This window comes from Heterodontus francisci, chromosome 20 (assembly GCF_036365525.1).
Source record: "Heterodontus francisci isolate sHetFra1 chromosome 20, sHetFra1.hap1, whole genome shotgun sequence".
NCBI lineage: Eukaryota > Metazoa > Chordata > Chondrichthyes > Heterodontiformes > Heterodontidae > Heterodontus > Heterodontus francisci.
The window spans coordinates 35,098,163-35,113,363 of NC_090390.1; the positions used below are offsets into that span (position 1 = coordinate 35,098,163).

Here is a 15,201-nt window from a genome sequence, read left to right on the forward strand (position 1 = left end):
TAGCTTTGTTATTTCCCTTCTCCCACCAACTTCTGGTTGTGATTGCTATTGATGTTGTTGCATTCCCAGGTGACTAGAAGTACTGTTTTGGCAAGACCAACCAGAAAATATGAGATTCTTCTCCTGTTAGGGAGCGAATAGTCTGTTATTAAGAAGTGCTTGAATGACTGTTAGAGATGAAAACTGAGCAGGCGTCACTGGGACCTGTATCTATAACTATGATTAATTTGATGCTGGGCTACCAGCGCAGAAATTATTTTGTGCATGATATGCTGTATAAACCCTTATTACAGAGGATTTTCTGAAACTTCCTAATTTTCTACTTACCCCTCCTAGCCTGAAAATCTTGGCTATTCTAGGGCCACCCAAGTAGCTAATATTTATTTGTGGTCCTTGACAGCGTTTACTAACTGGTTATTTGATCATATGTCCAATCCTATATTCATTCGTTAATGCTCAGACGGACAAACTTCCAATAGGACTTGCTGTTTAGTGAGCAGAAAAAATAAACCTAGTTAAATTTAACCTCCCTAAACCAAGCTTGCAAGGAAAATTATAGCACCCATCCTGCTGCTGTGGCTGAAGTGAGCACAGGTCAGAAATCAAAGATGGGACATTCTTTGCCTGTGTGGCTCAATTATCATAAGATAAACTCAAAAATCCATTTCTGAAAACATTTCATTAAATTATTTAAACATAGAAACCGCCACAGGAGATTAGCTAACTGCAAGATTGACTTGTGTTTTCATCAGATTGCCCCTAAGGCGATTTAAGCAGTTGGTAGAGCGAGTGCTGCAGTTCGTGTCTCTACGCCTGTTTCCGGCAAAGCCAGATGAACTACCGCCCATGGCAAAGTGTACATGGTGGATTCCTTCAGCAACCAGAGTTTTGGCTTTGCTTAGTGAGTATCTGTTACTTTGTGTATCTCAAATGTAGATAATGACATGAAACTAAAATATGCTTCTTGGAGTGCAACACAAGCAATTTGAACAAGATCATTGCAGCACCTGCATTTAAAACACACCGGGGCAAAATTGAGCTCTGTAGCACCCATTTTTTGGGGCACTATGAGACATTTTAAGATAACAAAATGGAATTTCTAATGTGCGTGCATAGATCTGACAGGAAGTGTGACTGAGGTCATGTTTGTAAAGGGGTTTGCGTGCTCACACCTACCAACCATCGGCAACATGCAGAGTAGGCAAATGATGACATGCTGCTTTGACACCAGCATTGCCATGTTGGAGTGCCACACTCCAGCCTACGCCCTTTTTTAACATTGCAAAGCTGAACACATGTGCAATGGCATGAAGGACCCTCATACTTGTTTACAGTTTCAATATTCTACAAGGAGTGGTCTGACTGGTGCTAAAGTACTTCTTTGGTGAGTTAAAGGCTTGTTCTCAAACCAGTTACTTCCAGACATGGGTGGCCTAGTAGGGCTTCCTCTTCGCATTGAGCATGACTGGGAGAACGAGCAAAGGCCAGACAGAACAGGCCAAGCTGCTAGATGGGGGAGGAGACCTCCTATATGCCCTCTGGCGAGCTGGCACCTACATTATCCATTCACCAGTCCTGGCTCCCGTGCAGTTGTGCCCTGTGTCTCACCAAATGCAGATACCTCCTAAATTATGCTCAGTGTCATTAACTGAGTTGGTGGCTGCAACTGAAATCAAGTGATGGTGTCGCTTCATCATAAGAGGTTAGTGTGCAAAATTAAAGCACATGGGATTGGCGGTAATATACTGGCATGGATTGAGAATTGGTTGACAGACAGGAAACAAAGAGTAGGAATAAATGGGTCTTTTTCCAGGTGGGGTACTGCAGGGATCAGTGCTTGGGCCCCAGCTATTCACAATATATATTAATGACTTGGATGAGGGAACTAAATGTAACATTTCCAAGTTTGCAGTCGACACAAAGCTGGGTGGGAACGTGAGCTGTGAGGAGGATGCAAAGAGTCTCCAATGTGATTTGGACAAGTTGGGTGAGTGGGCAAATGCGTGGCAGATGCAGTATAACGTGGATAAATGTGAGGTTATACACTTTGGTTGTAAAAACAGAAAGGCAGATTATTATCTGAATGGTGATAGTTTGGGAAAGGGGGAGGTGCAACGAGACCTGGGTGTCCTTGTACTAGTCGCTGAAAACATGCATTCAGGAGCAGCAAGCAGTAAGGAAGGCGAATGGCATGTTGGCCTTCATTGCAAGAGGATTTGAGTACAGGAGCAAGGACGTCTTACTGCAGTTATACAGGGCCTTGGTGAGACCACATTTGGAGTATTGTGTGCAGTTTTGGTCTCCTTATCTGAGGAAGGATGTTCTTGCCATGGAGGGAGTGCAAAGAAGATTTACTAGGCTGATTCCTAGGATGGCAAGATTGACGATTGAGGAGAGATTGGGTCAACTGGGCCTATATTCACTAGCGTTTAGAAGAATGAGAGGGGATCTCATAGAAACCTATAAAATTCTAACAGGACTAGACAGGCTAAATGCAGGGAGGATGTTCCCGATAGCTGGGGTGTCCAGAACCAGGGGTCACAGTCTCAGGATACAGGGTATGCCATTTAGAACTGAGATGAGGAGAAATGTCTTCACTCAGAGGGTGGTGAACCTGTGGAATTCTCTAAAATAAAAGCAAAATACTGCGGATGCTGGAAATCTGAAATAAAAACAAGAAATGTGAGAAATATTCAGCAGGTCTGGCAGCATCTCTGGATTCTCTACCGCAGAAGGCAGTGCAGGCCAAGTCATTAAATATATTCAAGAAGGAGATAGATATATTTCTTAATGCCAAAGGGATCACGGGATAAGGGGAGAAAGTGGGTTCAGGGTACTGAATTAGATGATCAGCCATTATCTTTTTTGAATGGCAGAGCAGGCCCAAAGGGCCAAATGGCCTATTCCTGCTCCTATTTTCTATGTTTCTATGTTCCTATCTTCATTGTCTTCTTGCTCTTCCTCCACTGCTTAGGCAGGTTCTTGTTCTTGAGTATTTGAAATGAAAAAGGGATAAAGGTTGTTTGTGGTGAGGGGAGAGGAGAAAGTAAGAAGTGCACGCTTGCACCATCAGCAGCTTCTCAGTCAGAACAGATTAAGTGATGAGGGAGGAGTGGGACAAGAGAAAGAGGATTAGGTATGCGGATATCCTCATCCTTAGTGGTTTCAGCACCGTTGGTGGCCACAGACTGAGCAATGACCCTTCCCAAAATAGCCAACACTGTCTCCCTCATGGGGATGAAAGCATGCAGGTAAACCTCCCCCTTCCTGTTAATTCCTTCTGCCCCTGGTTGTGTGCTACCTTCCCTTGCAAGAAAGAAGGAAGTGTGTCAGTGAGTGTCATGCTATAGATTTGGGTGATGATGCTGTCATGGTTGAATAGCAACTTTGAGATGTGGATGCAAAGCTTACAACAGTGCTAAGTGAAAACATGTAAGTGTTAGGTATGAATCCTGATTAGAGAATTGTTGGTAGATGAGTGATGGGGGTGTAGTGAATTCAGCAGTGGATAAGGCTAGTGGTGCAGTTGAATGGATATGGCATTTGCAGATGCATTCACTGGCCTTGACCATTCGTGAGATCATTGAACTTGTTCCTCCACTGCATCAAGATCCTTGGGGCTATTTTCCTGGCATTGACCTCTGCCACTATCTCTTCCCATTGCCTTCTGAAAATGTGTCCAACCCTTCGGAGGATATAGCACATTTCTCATTCTTTCTACTTCTTCCACCAAGACCACCAGTACAGCATCCAAAAATCCTGGTGGCAATTCTCGCCCATGGTCAGCTATTATTGATTCTTTAACCGTGCAATATTTAGAATGAGGTCAGCACCACCAGCAATGACAATGCACCTTCCCCTTTAAGTAGTGTTAGCCACTCACAGTATTGGCTGCCCTGCTGATGTCTGCAGCCCGTGAACAGTGTAGGAAACACAGGCTGCATGCAGAAATTGTGGAAATTGTGGGCAGGCAGCACGAGGTTGTGCTCCTGCTTGCAGTACAATCAAAGGGTGTGGGTTAATCACAATCCATGTGCCCGCTTCCAGGGTTATCTAATTTAACTCCACAGCCTTTGGCTCCAGGTCTCACCACTGACCCCCCTGTTAAGTTGCCTTTGAAACTAAACTGCTAATCTAATAATTGAAAATATTGAATTGGATATTATTTAGGATTTGGAAGTATTTTGCTCATCGTTTGGAAAGTAGGCATGCTGACACCCGTTTGTTAGAAAGAGTTGTGAAACTTAACACCTTAGTAATATTTAGAGCGTAGGTTGCCTACTCCTACACTTTGTAGAAAAGTCTCCATGATGGTTGTGCCAGGCACCATCAGTACATAAGGAATTATTTATTGTTCCTCAAGTTTCATTTATTACTGCAATAAAGAAATTCCTTTACGTTTGATAACTGGTCTCCGCTAATAAGTTTCTAGGGACTTGGCCTATCTTGTGAGACATTATCACACAAGTGCTTCATGTACTCGTGTGAAATTCTTTCCTCTAATATTTTAGGAGATGTGCGTTTGTGCACAAATTAGAGTCATAGAGTCATTTACGGCACAGAAGGAGGCCATTCACGCATCAAGTCCAAGCCGGCTCTGCTCAGAGCTATCCAGTCAGTCCCACTCCACCATTCAATCCCCTTGGCCCTGCAAGTCTCTTTCCCTCAAGTGGCCATCCAACTTCCTCTTGAAGTCATTGTCTCTGCTTCCACCACCCTTGTGGGCAGCAAGTTCCAGGTCATTATCACTCACTGTGTAAAAAAATGCTTCTTCATATTCCCCCTGCATCTCTTGCCCAAAACATCCAATCTGTGTCTCCTAGTCCTTGTACCAATAGTTAATGGGAACACTTTTTCCTTGTGTAACTTATCTGAGCCTATCATAATCTTGTACACTTCTATTAATGCCATTGTTGCTTTCTAAAATGAGTCCTGGAAGCCAATAAATGCTATATTGTCACTTTAGTAATGTATAAATACTCTATTAGATGTTAAAGTTCCTGTGTGACTTTTCCTAATTAGACTCTGGGTTGTTTTTGGAAATTTGACTTACTAAAATGGTTTTTCTCTAAAGGTAAGTCAGCATTTTTATTGACAGCAGATCTAAAATGTGCTGTGATCAAATGACCCGAGGAAGGAATGAGTGATGATCCAAATGTCATGTTGTAGTTCCGTACGTTTCTAAATTGCAAATATCTTTTTTATTCTTAAAATCATAGAATGGTACAGCACAGAAGGAGGTCATTCGGCCCATTGTGTCTGTGCAAACCCTTTGGTAGAGCTATCCAGTTAACCCCAGTCCCCTGCCCTTTCCTCACAGTTCTGTAAATTCTTTCCCTTCAGGTATTTATCTGCTTCTCTTTTGAATATTACTGTTGAATCTGCTTCCACTATCTTTCCAGAGTGCAACAACTCGTTGTGTTTAAAAAAAAAAGTTTCTTCATGTCATTTCTATTCCTTTGCCAATCACCTTAAATCTGTGTCTTCTGTTTACTACCCTCTCTGCCACTGGAAACAATTTCTCCTTATTTACTCTGTCACACCCTGGATGATTTTGAACACCTCTATCAAATTTCCTCTTAACCTTCTCTTCCCAAAGGTGAACAATCCCAGCTTCTTTAATTTCTCCATATAACTTAAGTTCTGATCCATGGTACCATTCTAGTAAATCTCTTCTGCACCCTCTCCAAGGCCTTGACATCCTTCCTGAAGTGTAGCACCCAGAATTGGCCACAGTACTCTAGCTGGAGCCTAAGCAGTGTTTTATAAAGGTTTAGCATAACTTCCTTGCTTATGTACTCTATTTCTCTATTAATAAAGCCAAGGATCCCATATGCTTTCTAACAGTCTTCTCAACTTGCCACCTGCAAAGACAGGTGTACATATACCTCCAAGTCTTTCCTTTAAAATTGTACCATTTATTTCATAAAGGACAGTGAGGGATGGGCAAGAAATGTTGGCCTCGTGCGACATCCACAACCCATGAAACGAATTTTTAAAAATGCCTGTCCTTATTCTTTCTGCCAAAATGCATTGTTTCATACTTCCCTGCATTAAATTACATCTGTCATGTGTCTACCCATTTCACCAGTCTGTTGATGTCCTCCTTGAGTTCTGTTACTATCTGTCTTATTATTTACTACATTTGAGTCCTGTATCATCTGCAGACTTTGAAGTTATGCCCTGTATACCCAAGTTCAGGTCATTAATATACATATATTCAAAAAGACCAGTAGACTAACACCAACCCCTGGGGAACACAACTATATGCTTCCCACCAGTCTGAAGAACAACCACTCACCACAACTCTCTGCTCTCTGTCCCTCAGCCAATTTTGTATCCATGCTGACACTGTCCCATGGGCTTTAACTTTGCTAACAAGTCTATTATGTGGTACTATGTCAAATGCCTTTTGAAAATCCATATACACAACACAACATCAATGGCACTAAATATGCTGTTCTAAAATTGCACACAACATCATTCTGCCTCCCAATCTCCAAAATTGTGCAAACGCACAATTAAATTAAAGCAGATCTTTGAAAATCAGCAATTGTAATTTGGGTGCAGGTTAAACAGAGGAGGAATTTTTTACAGCCCCTTGGAGATGGGTTTGGAGGTGGGGATGCTGGGAAAATTGTATAAAAATGCTTTGGTTGGCTGCATTTTCCAGGGGCAGACTGCATGTGTGCAGGGCAACCCTCTCGGCCGGAGGTGCACAGGACCCCGTTGTGTCTGCAGCTTATTGCCTCATAGGAGGGGAGAGCACAGCGGGAGGTCAGAGCACCATGAGATGCATATGCAGAGTTATCTTTAAAGGCACACATTGGTAATCTTCAGGGCAGCTGCAGGCAAATGCATTCAATTGGAAGTGTTTCGCCTGCAGACAGATCCACCCAATAGTGCTGAGCATGAAGAGTTGACTGCTGGATCCAGCTGCCCTCTCTCCATTTACCTGAACAGCACACAGAATTCACAAAGAGGCTGCCAGATGCCCCTCACTTTGGGCACTCTGATTGGCCCTCCCATGTCTGTAGCCCGCCCACTGTCCCTAATTGGAAGGCTGTCCCAGAGGCGGCTTCTTAATTGGCTGCCTCCAGGAAGATTGCACCCATTGTCCCGCCATGCACACTTCCGGGTTTTACTCTATTTGAATGGCTTTGTTTTCCAACACTTGTGAAAATCCATGATGGCCCACATATTTCTTTCCAAGCACAAGAATTCCTTGCACTGCTATCTCTCTAACTGAACTTTGCCTCTAGCATGCTGTTCACAACGTCAGGATGATTTCCGGGTCGGGAACCCGGATGTGTGCATGGCGGAACATATTCAGCAGGTCAGGCAACATCTGTGGAGAGAGAAGCAAAGTTAACCTTTCAGGTCAGTGACCTTTCATCAGAACTGACAAGGGAGAGGAGGTAAAAAGGCAGGTATTACACCTCCTGCAATTGCATGTGAAGGTACCGTGGGAAGGGGACGAGGTGTCGGGGGTAATGTAGGAATGGACCAGGGTATCGCGGAGGGAACGATCCCTTTGGAACGCTGACAGGTGAGGGGAGGGGAAGATACATTTGGTGGTGGTATCACGCTGGAGGTGGTGGAAATGGCGGAGGATTTTTGTTTTATTTTATTTCTTTTCATCATTTTTATTTTAACCATGTGCCTGCCCACTGTTTTTTTCCATTTTTTTCATGTTTGTGCTTTTGGCAGGGGCTATTCATTATTGTGATATTTAACACCTTCTCTGCACTAATGCATTGTCTTTCACCACACCATTAGCACATTTGCTTTGCCTTTGCCCCATGACCTGCTTGTCAGTTAATCTCTCCGGCCCACTGTCCTATCAACACCTTCCCTTTTGTTCTCTTTTCCCCCTCCCCTGCTTGATTTTCTTAAAACCTATTATATTTCTAACCTTTGCCAGTTCATCTCTGTTTTAAATAGGCGACGCCTTATTTTTAAACAGTGATCCCCTAGTTCTAGATTCTCCCCCAAGAGGAAGCATCCTTTCCACATCCACCCTGTCAAGACCCCTCAGGATCTTGTATGTTTCAATCAAGTCACCTCTTACTCTTCTAGACTCCAGCAGATACAAGTCTAGCCTGTCCAATCTTTCCTCATAAGACAACCCGCCCATTCCAGGTATGAGTCTAGTAAAGCTTCTCTGAACTTTTTCCAAAGCATTTACATACTTCCTTAAATAAGGAGACTAATACTGTACTCAGTACTCCAGATGCGGTCTCACCAATGCCCTGTATAACTGTAGCATAACCTCCCTACTTTTGTATTCAATTCCCCTCGCAATATATGATAACATTCCATTAGCTTTCCTAATTACTTGCTGTACCTGCATACTAACCTTTTGTGATTCATGCACTAGGACACCCAGATCCCTCTGCATCTCAAAGTTCCGCAGTCTCTGACCATTTCGATAATATGCTTATTTTTTATTCTTCCTGCCAAAATGGACAATTTCACATTTTACCACGATACTCCATTTGCCAGATCTTTGCCCACACACTGAACCTATCCAAGTCCCTTTGTAGCCTCCTTATGTCCTCTTCACAACTGTATGTGTGCATTCACTCTACTAGCAGCTGTCATGACATCTTCATCCTGCGGCAGTTCAGGGTGCTGCAGCTCTAGATGCCACCACCCAAACTTCGTGAATGGATTGAAGTGGATTATAATCCTAGCACCTTGTTGGGACCATCACAGATCAGGCATACTCCTTAGATGATCACTCTCACTTAATGTTGAGAAAGACAGAAGAACTTATCTAACTCTCCCCAAAGGAGAGGAACCAGCTGAGAATATTACTGTACTCCAGGTTGCCTTTTTAACAAGTTTTAGCCAGATTATAACAATACAGATATCATAAGGGTCCGAGCATCTTTTCTCAATAATATACTTCCCCACTGTAGCATGTACGCAGATGGGTTCTCAAGTTTGGGATACAGAAGACCATATGAGACAATATAAATTCCAAATTATATAAATATTTGTTAAAGAACCGAACATTCAATTCACATTTGGTGGGAAAGTCAATCACAACTTAATAGTTCTAGGAAAAGAAAGTATAATCTTGTTCCTAGTAGAGAATGCAATTATTAAGTCTAAATATATTGTTACAGTAAAATATTTGATACGGATCAGCATTTAAAGTAACATTTACCTTAAATCCCCGAGTAGAAAGCTACGGAGTTTAGCGAGATACCGCTATCCCAATTAAGAGAACTATCGCCGCACACCACAGTAACTGTACCTTTACCATGAGAAAGGTTGGAGCGAATCCAGTGAATCCAAAGATCCACTGTGTGGTTCCAGTATTTATACTGTTTCTAAGATGCATAACTAATTTTTTTACGTATGGGTGTGTTACCACTTCGCAAGTAGGTTTGTCCCCCTCTATTTCCCAGGCTGCATAACTGTTAATTGCTAGTTAAAATCTGTAGAAAATCATGCTATCCATTGTTATACTGTGGTAACTTACAATGATTATCTATGAAACCTGTATTATCAGTGCCTTACTGAGCTGATGATATTCATGATTTTATAGGAGCGAGTTCCTGTCTTCAGAACTTGCCATTGTATTCTAGGAAGAGGCCATTATACTGTGTCCTTGACCACAGGGGCATGTCCTGGCATGCCTATGAACTTCTTACAACCTTTCAGGCAGATGAACTCTGCTTTTAATTTTTAATCTCTGATTCATAAGAAAATAACTCATTTAACCATATAACTGGATTCCTTCACAGGAATTTTGGGGATGAGGGGCATCTCTTGAAGAGATGGCTACTCTCCCCTTTATGTGACCCCAAAACGGAGGTATAGAGGTGCTTCAAGCCATCTGCACACTAGGACCACAATGCAGCAAGCCACCGGGCTTCTGAACATGCGGTTTCGGTGCCTGGACCGGTCGGGTGGCACCCAGCAGAACACTCCTATAATGGTCTCGTGCATTGTGGTGGGCTACTACACTCTCCATAACAGAGCCCTCCAGACAAGAGTGGACCTTGAAGAGAGTGAAGTGCTAGATCGACACAGCTCATCGGAGGAGGAAGAGGAGGAAGATGCAGAGCAGAATGGCACCCATGCTGTGCAGGGAGGTGGTCGGGGCCAGCTCAGGAGTCAAAGGCTTCATCAGGATGGTGTGAACGCCAGGACGCATCTGATCCAGGCACATTTTAAAAAAAAAATTCATTCATGGGATGTGGGCGTCGCAGGCCAGGCCAGCATTTATTGCCCATCCCTAATTGCCCTTGAACTGAGTGGCTTGCTAGGCCATTTCGAGGGCATGTAAGAGTCAACCACATTGCTGTGGATCTGGAGTCACATGTAGGCCAGACCAGGTAAGGACAGCAGATTTCCTTCCCTAAAGGACATTAGAGAACCAGATGGGTTTTTACAACAATCGACAATGGTTTCATGGCCATCATTAGACTAGCTTTTAATTCCAGATTTATTAATTGAATTCAAATTCCACCTTCTGCTGTGGTGGGATTCGAACCCATGTCCCCAGAGCAATACCCTGGGTCTCTGGGTTACTAGTCCAGCGACAATAACAGTACGCCACCGCCACCCCCATTTCACCTGAGTGCTTCTCATCCAGCAGGACTGCAAGCTCTGGCAGTCACTTTGATCTGCCTGTGAGAACACATCCATTGAGCACACAACCTTGAATAGATCTCTCCAGCAGTCTCAGTGTCCCCATTCAAAGACCACTGCTTCCCTTCACCACTTTTTTCCTCTTTTGCAGTTGTGCCATTAAAGAATGGAAGCTCACACAGTCTGGGATCTTGGCACAACTTTTCCAGCTAGTGTTAATAATAAATTACAATGTCCACATTCACAAGCGAAGTACACCCCAGTGAACCACTCAGTGCTCTGGTCGACACAGTTGCCTCCGCTCTCAGCCACTTCTATGTGGTGCTCCCCTTGTGGCCTTGGATGAGGTGGAGGCAGCCTGCTCGCATGTGTCTGCCTGTGGCCGAGATGTCCATGGCAGTCGTCCTCATTGTGGAGGTGCCAGTTGGGTCACCTCTGGAGGCTGCTGCACTGGCATCAATGCAGGGGCTGCCTCTGTCAGGGCCCTGCTGCATAGTTGATCCCTGAGTCAGAGGGTCCAAGGAGGCCGATGATGATGATGACGCGCTGTGAGGGGTGACACCCTCATCCTCATCGGTGACTGCCTCAGCCCTTGGATGGCACTCTGGATCACTCGAGAGACCATCAGCTGGTGCACAACTGGCCTCAACTCCATGTCTATTTGCGCCATCAGCACCACTGACCAGTCAATGCTACAGAGCGTTGCATGCATTCTGTGCATGTCGTGCTTTGTTTCTGCATCCACTCAGAGTGCTGCTGCAGATGGCTCTCCATGAGATTTGGCCATTCTTTCAGTGGAGGAGCTCATGTGTTCAAAGCCCTGAGCCATGGTGGTGCAAATGAGCTGTATGGGCTCCTTTATTCTGAGCTCATGACTTTGCACTGTCTCAGGGAATTCTGACATGTGCACAGACATTTTGCGCTGCTGGTCAAAGTAGAACTGCCTTGCTTGTGACTCCCGAGGCCCTGCATCTGCGCCTAGTTGAGCATGGCTGTCTTGGTCTTCCATCTTCTGAGGGGGGCTGCCCACAGCTGCCTCTGCCTCTCTCTCCTCCTCCTGCTCACTAGTGCCATGCTCTTCACTAGTGCCACCCTTTCTAACCGCACGTGAAGACCCACCGATGTGTATATCTGCACTGGTGGACGCTACGCTTGAATGATGTGACGGCGTTGGCTCTGTTGTTTTGGTTTCCTCAGAGGACCTCTCTGGCCTGCTCTTCTCCAGGACTGACCCTGTGGGAGATATGAGACCATGAGAACTCACCTGTGACAGCAGAAACCGCTGCAGAGCTGAGGCTTCCCAATGCTTCCCAAGGTTTTGGCATGCTGTCTCTCCCCTTCATCTACAAATTTCAGTATCTTTTCACCCTCTCCACTGGGTATTCCTATCTCTCCATCTTCTTCATGCGGCACTACCCTCCAGATGTCCGTTGCCGCCTCCTCCATGGCTGTTGGAATGGCGAGTTGGGGCACTCATCCTCCTGTGCCTGCCCTCTCCCATGCATCCTCTTCTCCTTCAAGAACAAAAGAGAGATAAGACACTATTGGCCTCTCTCACTAATGCCAATGACTCATTTAAATAAGAAGCTGCAAGTCTCAGTGCTGCCAGGTCCTAAACAGCGCAAGGGCTCTGAGCCTTGCTGACAGGTCAGTAATTACCCTGGGCACACAACACTCCCATGCGGAGGAGCACCATGCACCCTCAGGCTGCTCAGCTGGTGTGTCCACTGGTGGCTACGTACCTAGAGGCCTATCATCTGGGCATCTTATTGCACTCACCTTGCCAGAGCGAAGAAGATCATTAAACCTTTTGTGGCACCAGGTCCTCCGGCCAACACTACAGCTGCTGCCATGTTCTGCCACCACCAGCCAGGCCTGCTTAGTTTAGCTGGGTGACTCTGTGAACAAAACCCCTCATGTCTTGCATACTGCTGTCAACATAACTCAAGGGCTGCATCGGTAAACCATGGGGCAGTGCTGCCAGGCCTCTGCCTCTCCTCCTGCTGACTTTGGGCTTCCATTGCTATGCAAGATGGCTGCCACTAAAATGGCTGCCGTCATGCCTTTAAGAGTCCTGCCTCCATCCCATGCCTGCCACCACTAATTGACCATCAAACTCACCCTCCAATCAGTTAGCTGCTGACCTTAGACAAAATCGTGGGCTGTGACTACTTCACCTCCGGTGCGGGATGGGGACCTGGAAATGATTCCAACATCGGGGCCCCAACCCCAAACACAACCTCTGCCCTGGAACAATTTCTACTTCAGTAAAGAAGGCTAAGATGAAGTCTAATAGAGGTTTTTTTAACATTTAAAATAGTTTTGATGGTGAATAGAGAAAGGCTGTTTCCTCTGGTTGGGGAATCAGTGGTGAGAGTTACCAATTTAAAAACGTTGCCAAGAGATCGAGGAGAAACTTTAGGAGAAATGTCTTTGTGCAGCAGGTTTTGGAGCATTGCATGTTTTGCCATAGGGAGTGGTTGAAGCAGAGACCACAGGCTAGATTTTCATTACAGATGCAGGAAATAGGAACCGGCTCGGTTCTGGGTCAGAAACCCGCCTGCCGTGGGAAACTGATTCAGACTGCAATTTTCAAATGGCTGAGCCCTTAATTGATATGTAGATGAGCTTCCTGTCCACTTAGAGCCAATTGGGCCCGGGAATGGAGATGAGTCAGATCAAGTGTGGGACTCATGAAGACTCCCATGGCAATTATCACTGAGGCTGTCCTGAGGGAGAAATCTGCCTTCCACTGCACCAGAGGGAGATGTCACAGGGGAGCTGGAGGGCTGGCATGGAGCAGGACAGGCCCTCGCTTCATTGATGCCAACCTGCATCTAATGCTGAGTCTGTGAGGAGAGAAGGGAGGTCCTCTTCCCAGAGGGGGAGGCCGCCTTGTTGTTCAGCAGAGGCACCTCTCTGTTCAGTGTTATCCACCTCCACCCCCTTTTCCTCCTCCCCTCTTACCTCCTGTTCCTCCCCTGATGAGCTGTTTCCTTCCAGGGCCTCACTGTCCTCAAGGTCCACACCTCTCTGGAGGGCCATGTTATGGAGAGCACAGCAGACCACCACAATGACAGAGACCCTTGCAGGAGGGTATTGGAGGGAACCACCTGACTGGTCTGGGCACCAGAATTGCTGCTTCAGATGCCCGATGGCCTGCTTAATGGTTGGCCTGCTGAGCAGGTGGCATTGGTTATATCACTTCTGTGCCTCTGTCTGGGGCTCCCATAGATGGGTCAGTGGCCATGTCTTCAAGGGATTTCCCTTGTTCCCTTGGATCCATCCACTAATGTTGGGGGATGGAGTGAGGATCTGAGGCAGCCTGGACTGGCAGAGCGTGAAAGAGCCATGGCAGCGACCAGGAAAGGGAGCGCACACAGGGACGAAGCTCTGCTTGTAGCCTCGGACCAGTTAGATGCTGAGGGAGTGGAAGCCCTTCCTGTTGCTGGATCTCACTGGTCAGTCACTGGGTGCCTTGATGGCCACATTGATGATACCCTGCACCTGGGGGAATCCAGCGATGCAGGCGAAATCCAGCGATGGAGTCGAAATCCAGTGCCCTCTGTGCCGGCGATGTCCCATCTATGACACAGTGGATATAGTCCCCTGCCCTCCGGAATATGGCAACTATGACCTGCCTGATGGCATGATGAGCTGCCGACTGCGAGATGCCACCTAGGTCTGCGGAAGATCACTGGTCCAGGACAATCTGCCTGGATAGGCACAGCCTCCTACAGCATTGGCACTCTGAGATTTGCAGGCAGCTGACTCTTAGGCGGTAGACCTGATGTTTGGTTAGTGCCTTCTTCCCCTTGCAGCCCCTCGCTGTGATTCTCTGGCCTCCTGCTGTCCAGGAGGTTGTATCTGGCACAGCTCATCCTGGCTGCTCTGTCCAATGTCAGAGTAGCCAGTTCTCAGCTGGGGTTCACCAGGCCTTCCCCTGCCAACCACAGGTGCCCTAGTGATAGTATTAATAAGCTCCACAATGAGCTCAATGGGCACTTAATTGGAGGTGTGTAGGGTTGCCATTCCTACCCTCCCGGCATCCGTTTAAAAATAGCTTCGCATTCCGGAGGCAGCGGGACACAGTGCCGACCTCCGAGAACACAATCTTGAAATCGTGCTCGCACCTGCACTCAGCAGACTTTAAAAATCCGGCCCCATGATATCTTTGAAAATTGAAAACGCATTTGAAATAGAGGAAGAAATAATGCTAATTAGTGAGGTCGAGGCAATGGGATAAGTCTTGGATTGCTCTAGCAAAGTGCCCATCACAGGTACAATGGGCCGAATGGTCTCCTTTTCTGTGAATTGAGTTTGCTGCATATTCAGTATTTTTGATAGTTAGTCGTAGAGTTATACAACACAGAAACAGGCCCTTCAGCCCGTCGTGTCTGTGCCAGCCATCAAGCACCTAACTATTCTAATCCCATTTTCCAGCACTTGGCCCGTAGCCTTGTATGCTATGGTGTTTCAAGTGACCATCTAAATACTTCTTAAATGTTGTGAGGTTTCCTGCCTCTACCCCCTCTTCAGGCAGTCCGTTCCAGATTCCAACCACCCTCTGGGTGAAACATTTATTCCTCAAAT

General features: G+C 45.9%; 1 protein-coding gene across 10 annotated transcripts in view; it reads left to right on the top strand.

Moving 5' to 3' along the window:
• The window catches only part of hectd2 (HECT domain containing 2), a 227,820-nt gene that overhangs the window by 79,333 nt on the left and 133,286 nt on the right, over nucleotides 1–15,201 (top strand). For all 10 annotated transcript variants that reach the window (XR_010977048.1, XR_010977047.1, XR_010977046.1 and 7 more), the window contains one exon: nucleotides 753–901. Coding sequence is in view for 7 of the 10 variants with exons in the window: in XM_068052587.1 (XP_067908688.1) it covers nucleotides 753–901 (149 nt within the window). In the remaining 3 variants the exon portion in view is untranslated. The remainder of the gene's footprint in view (nucleotides 1–752; nucleotides 902–15,201) is intronic.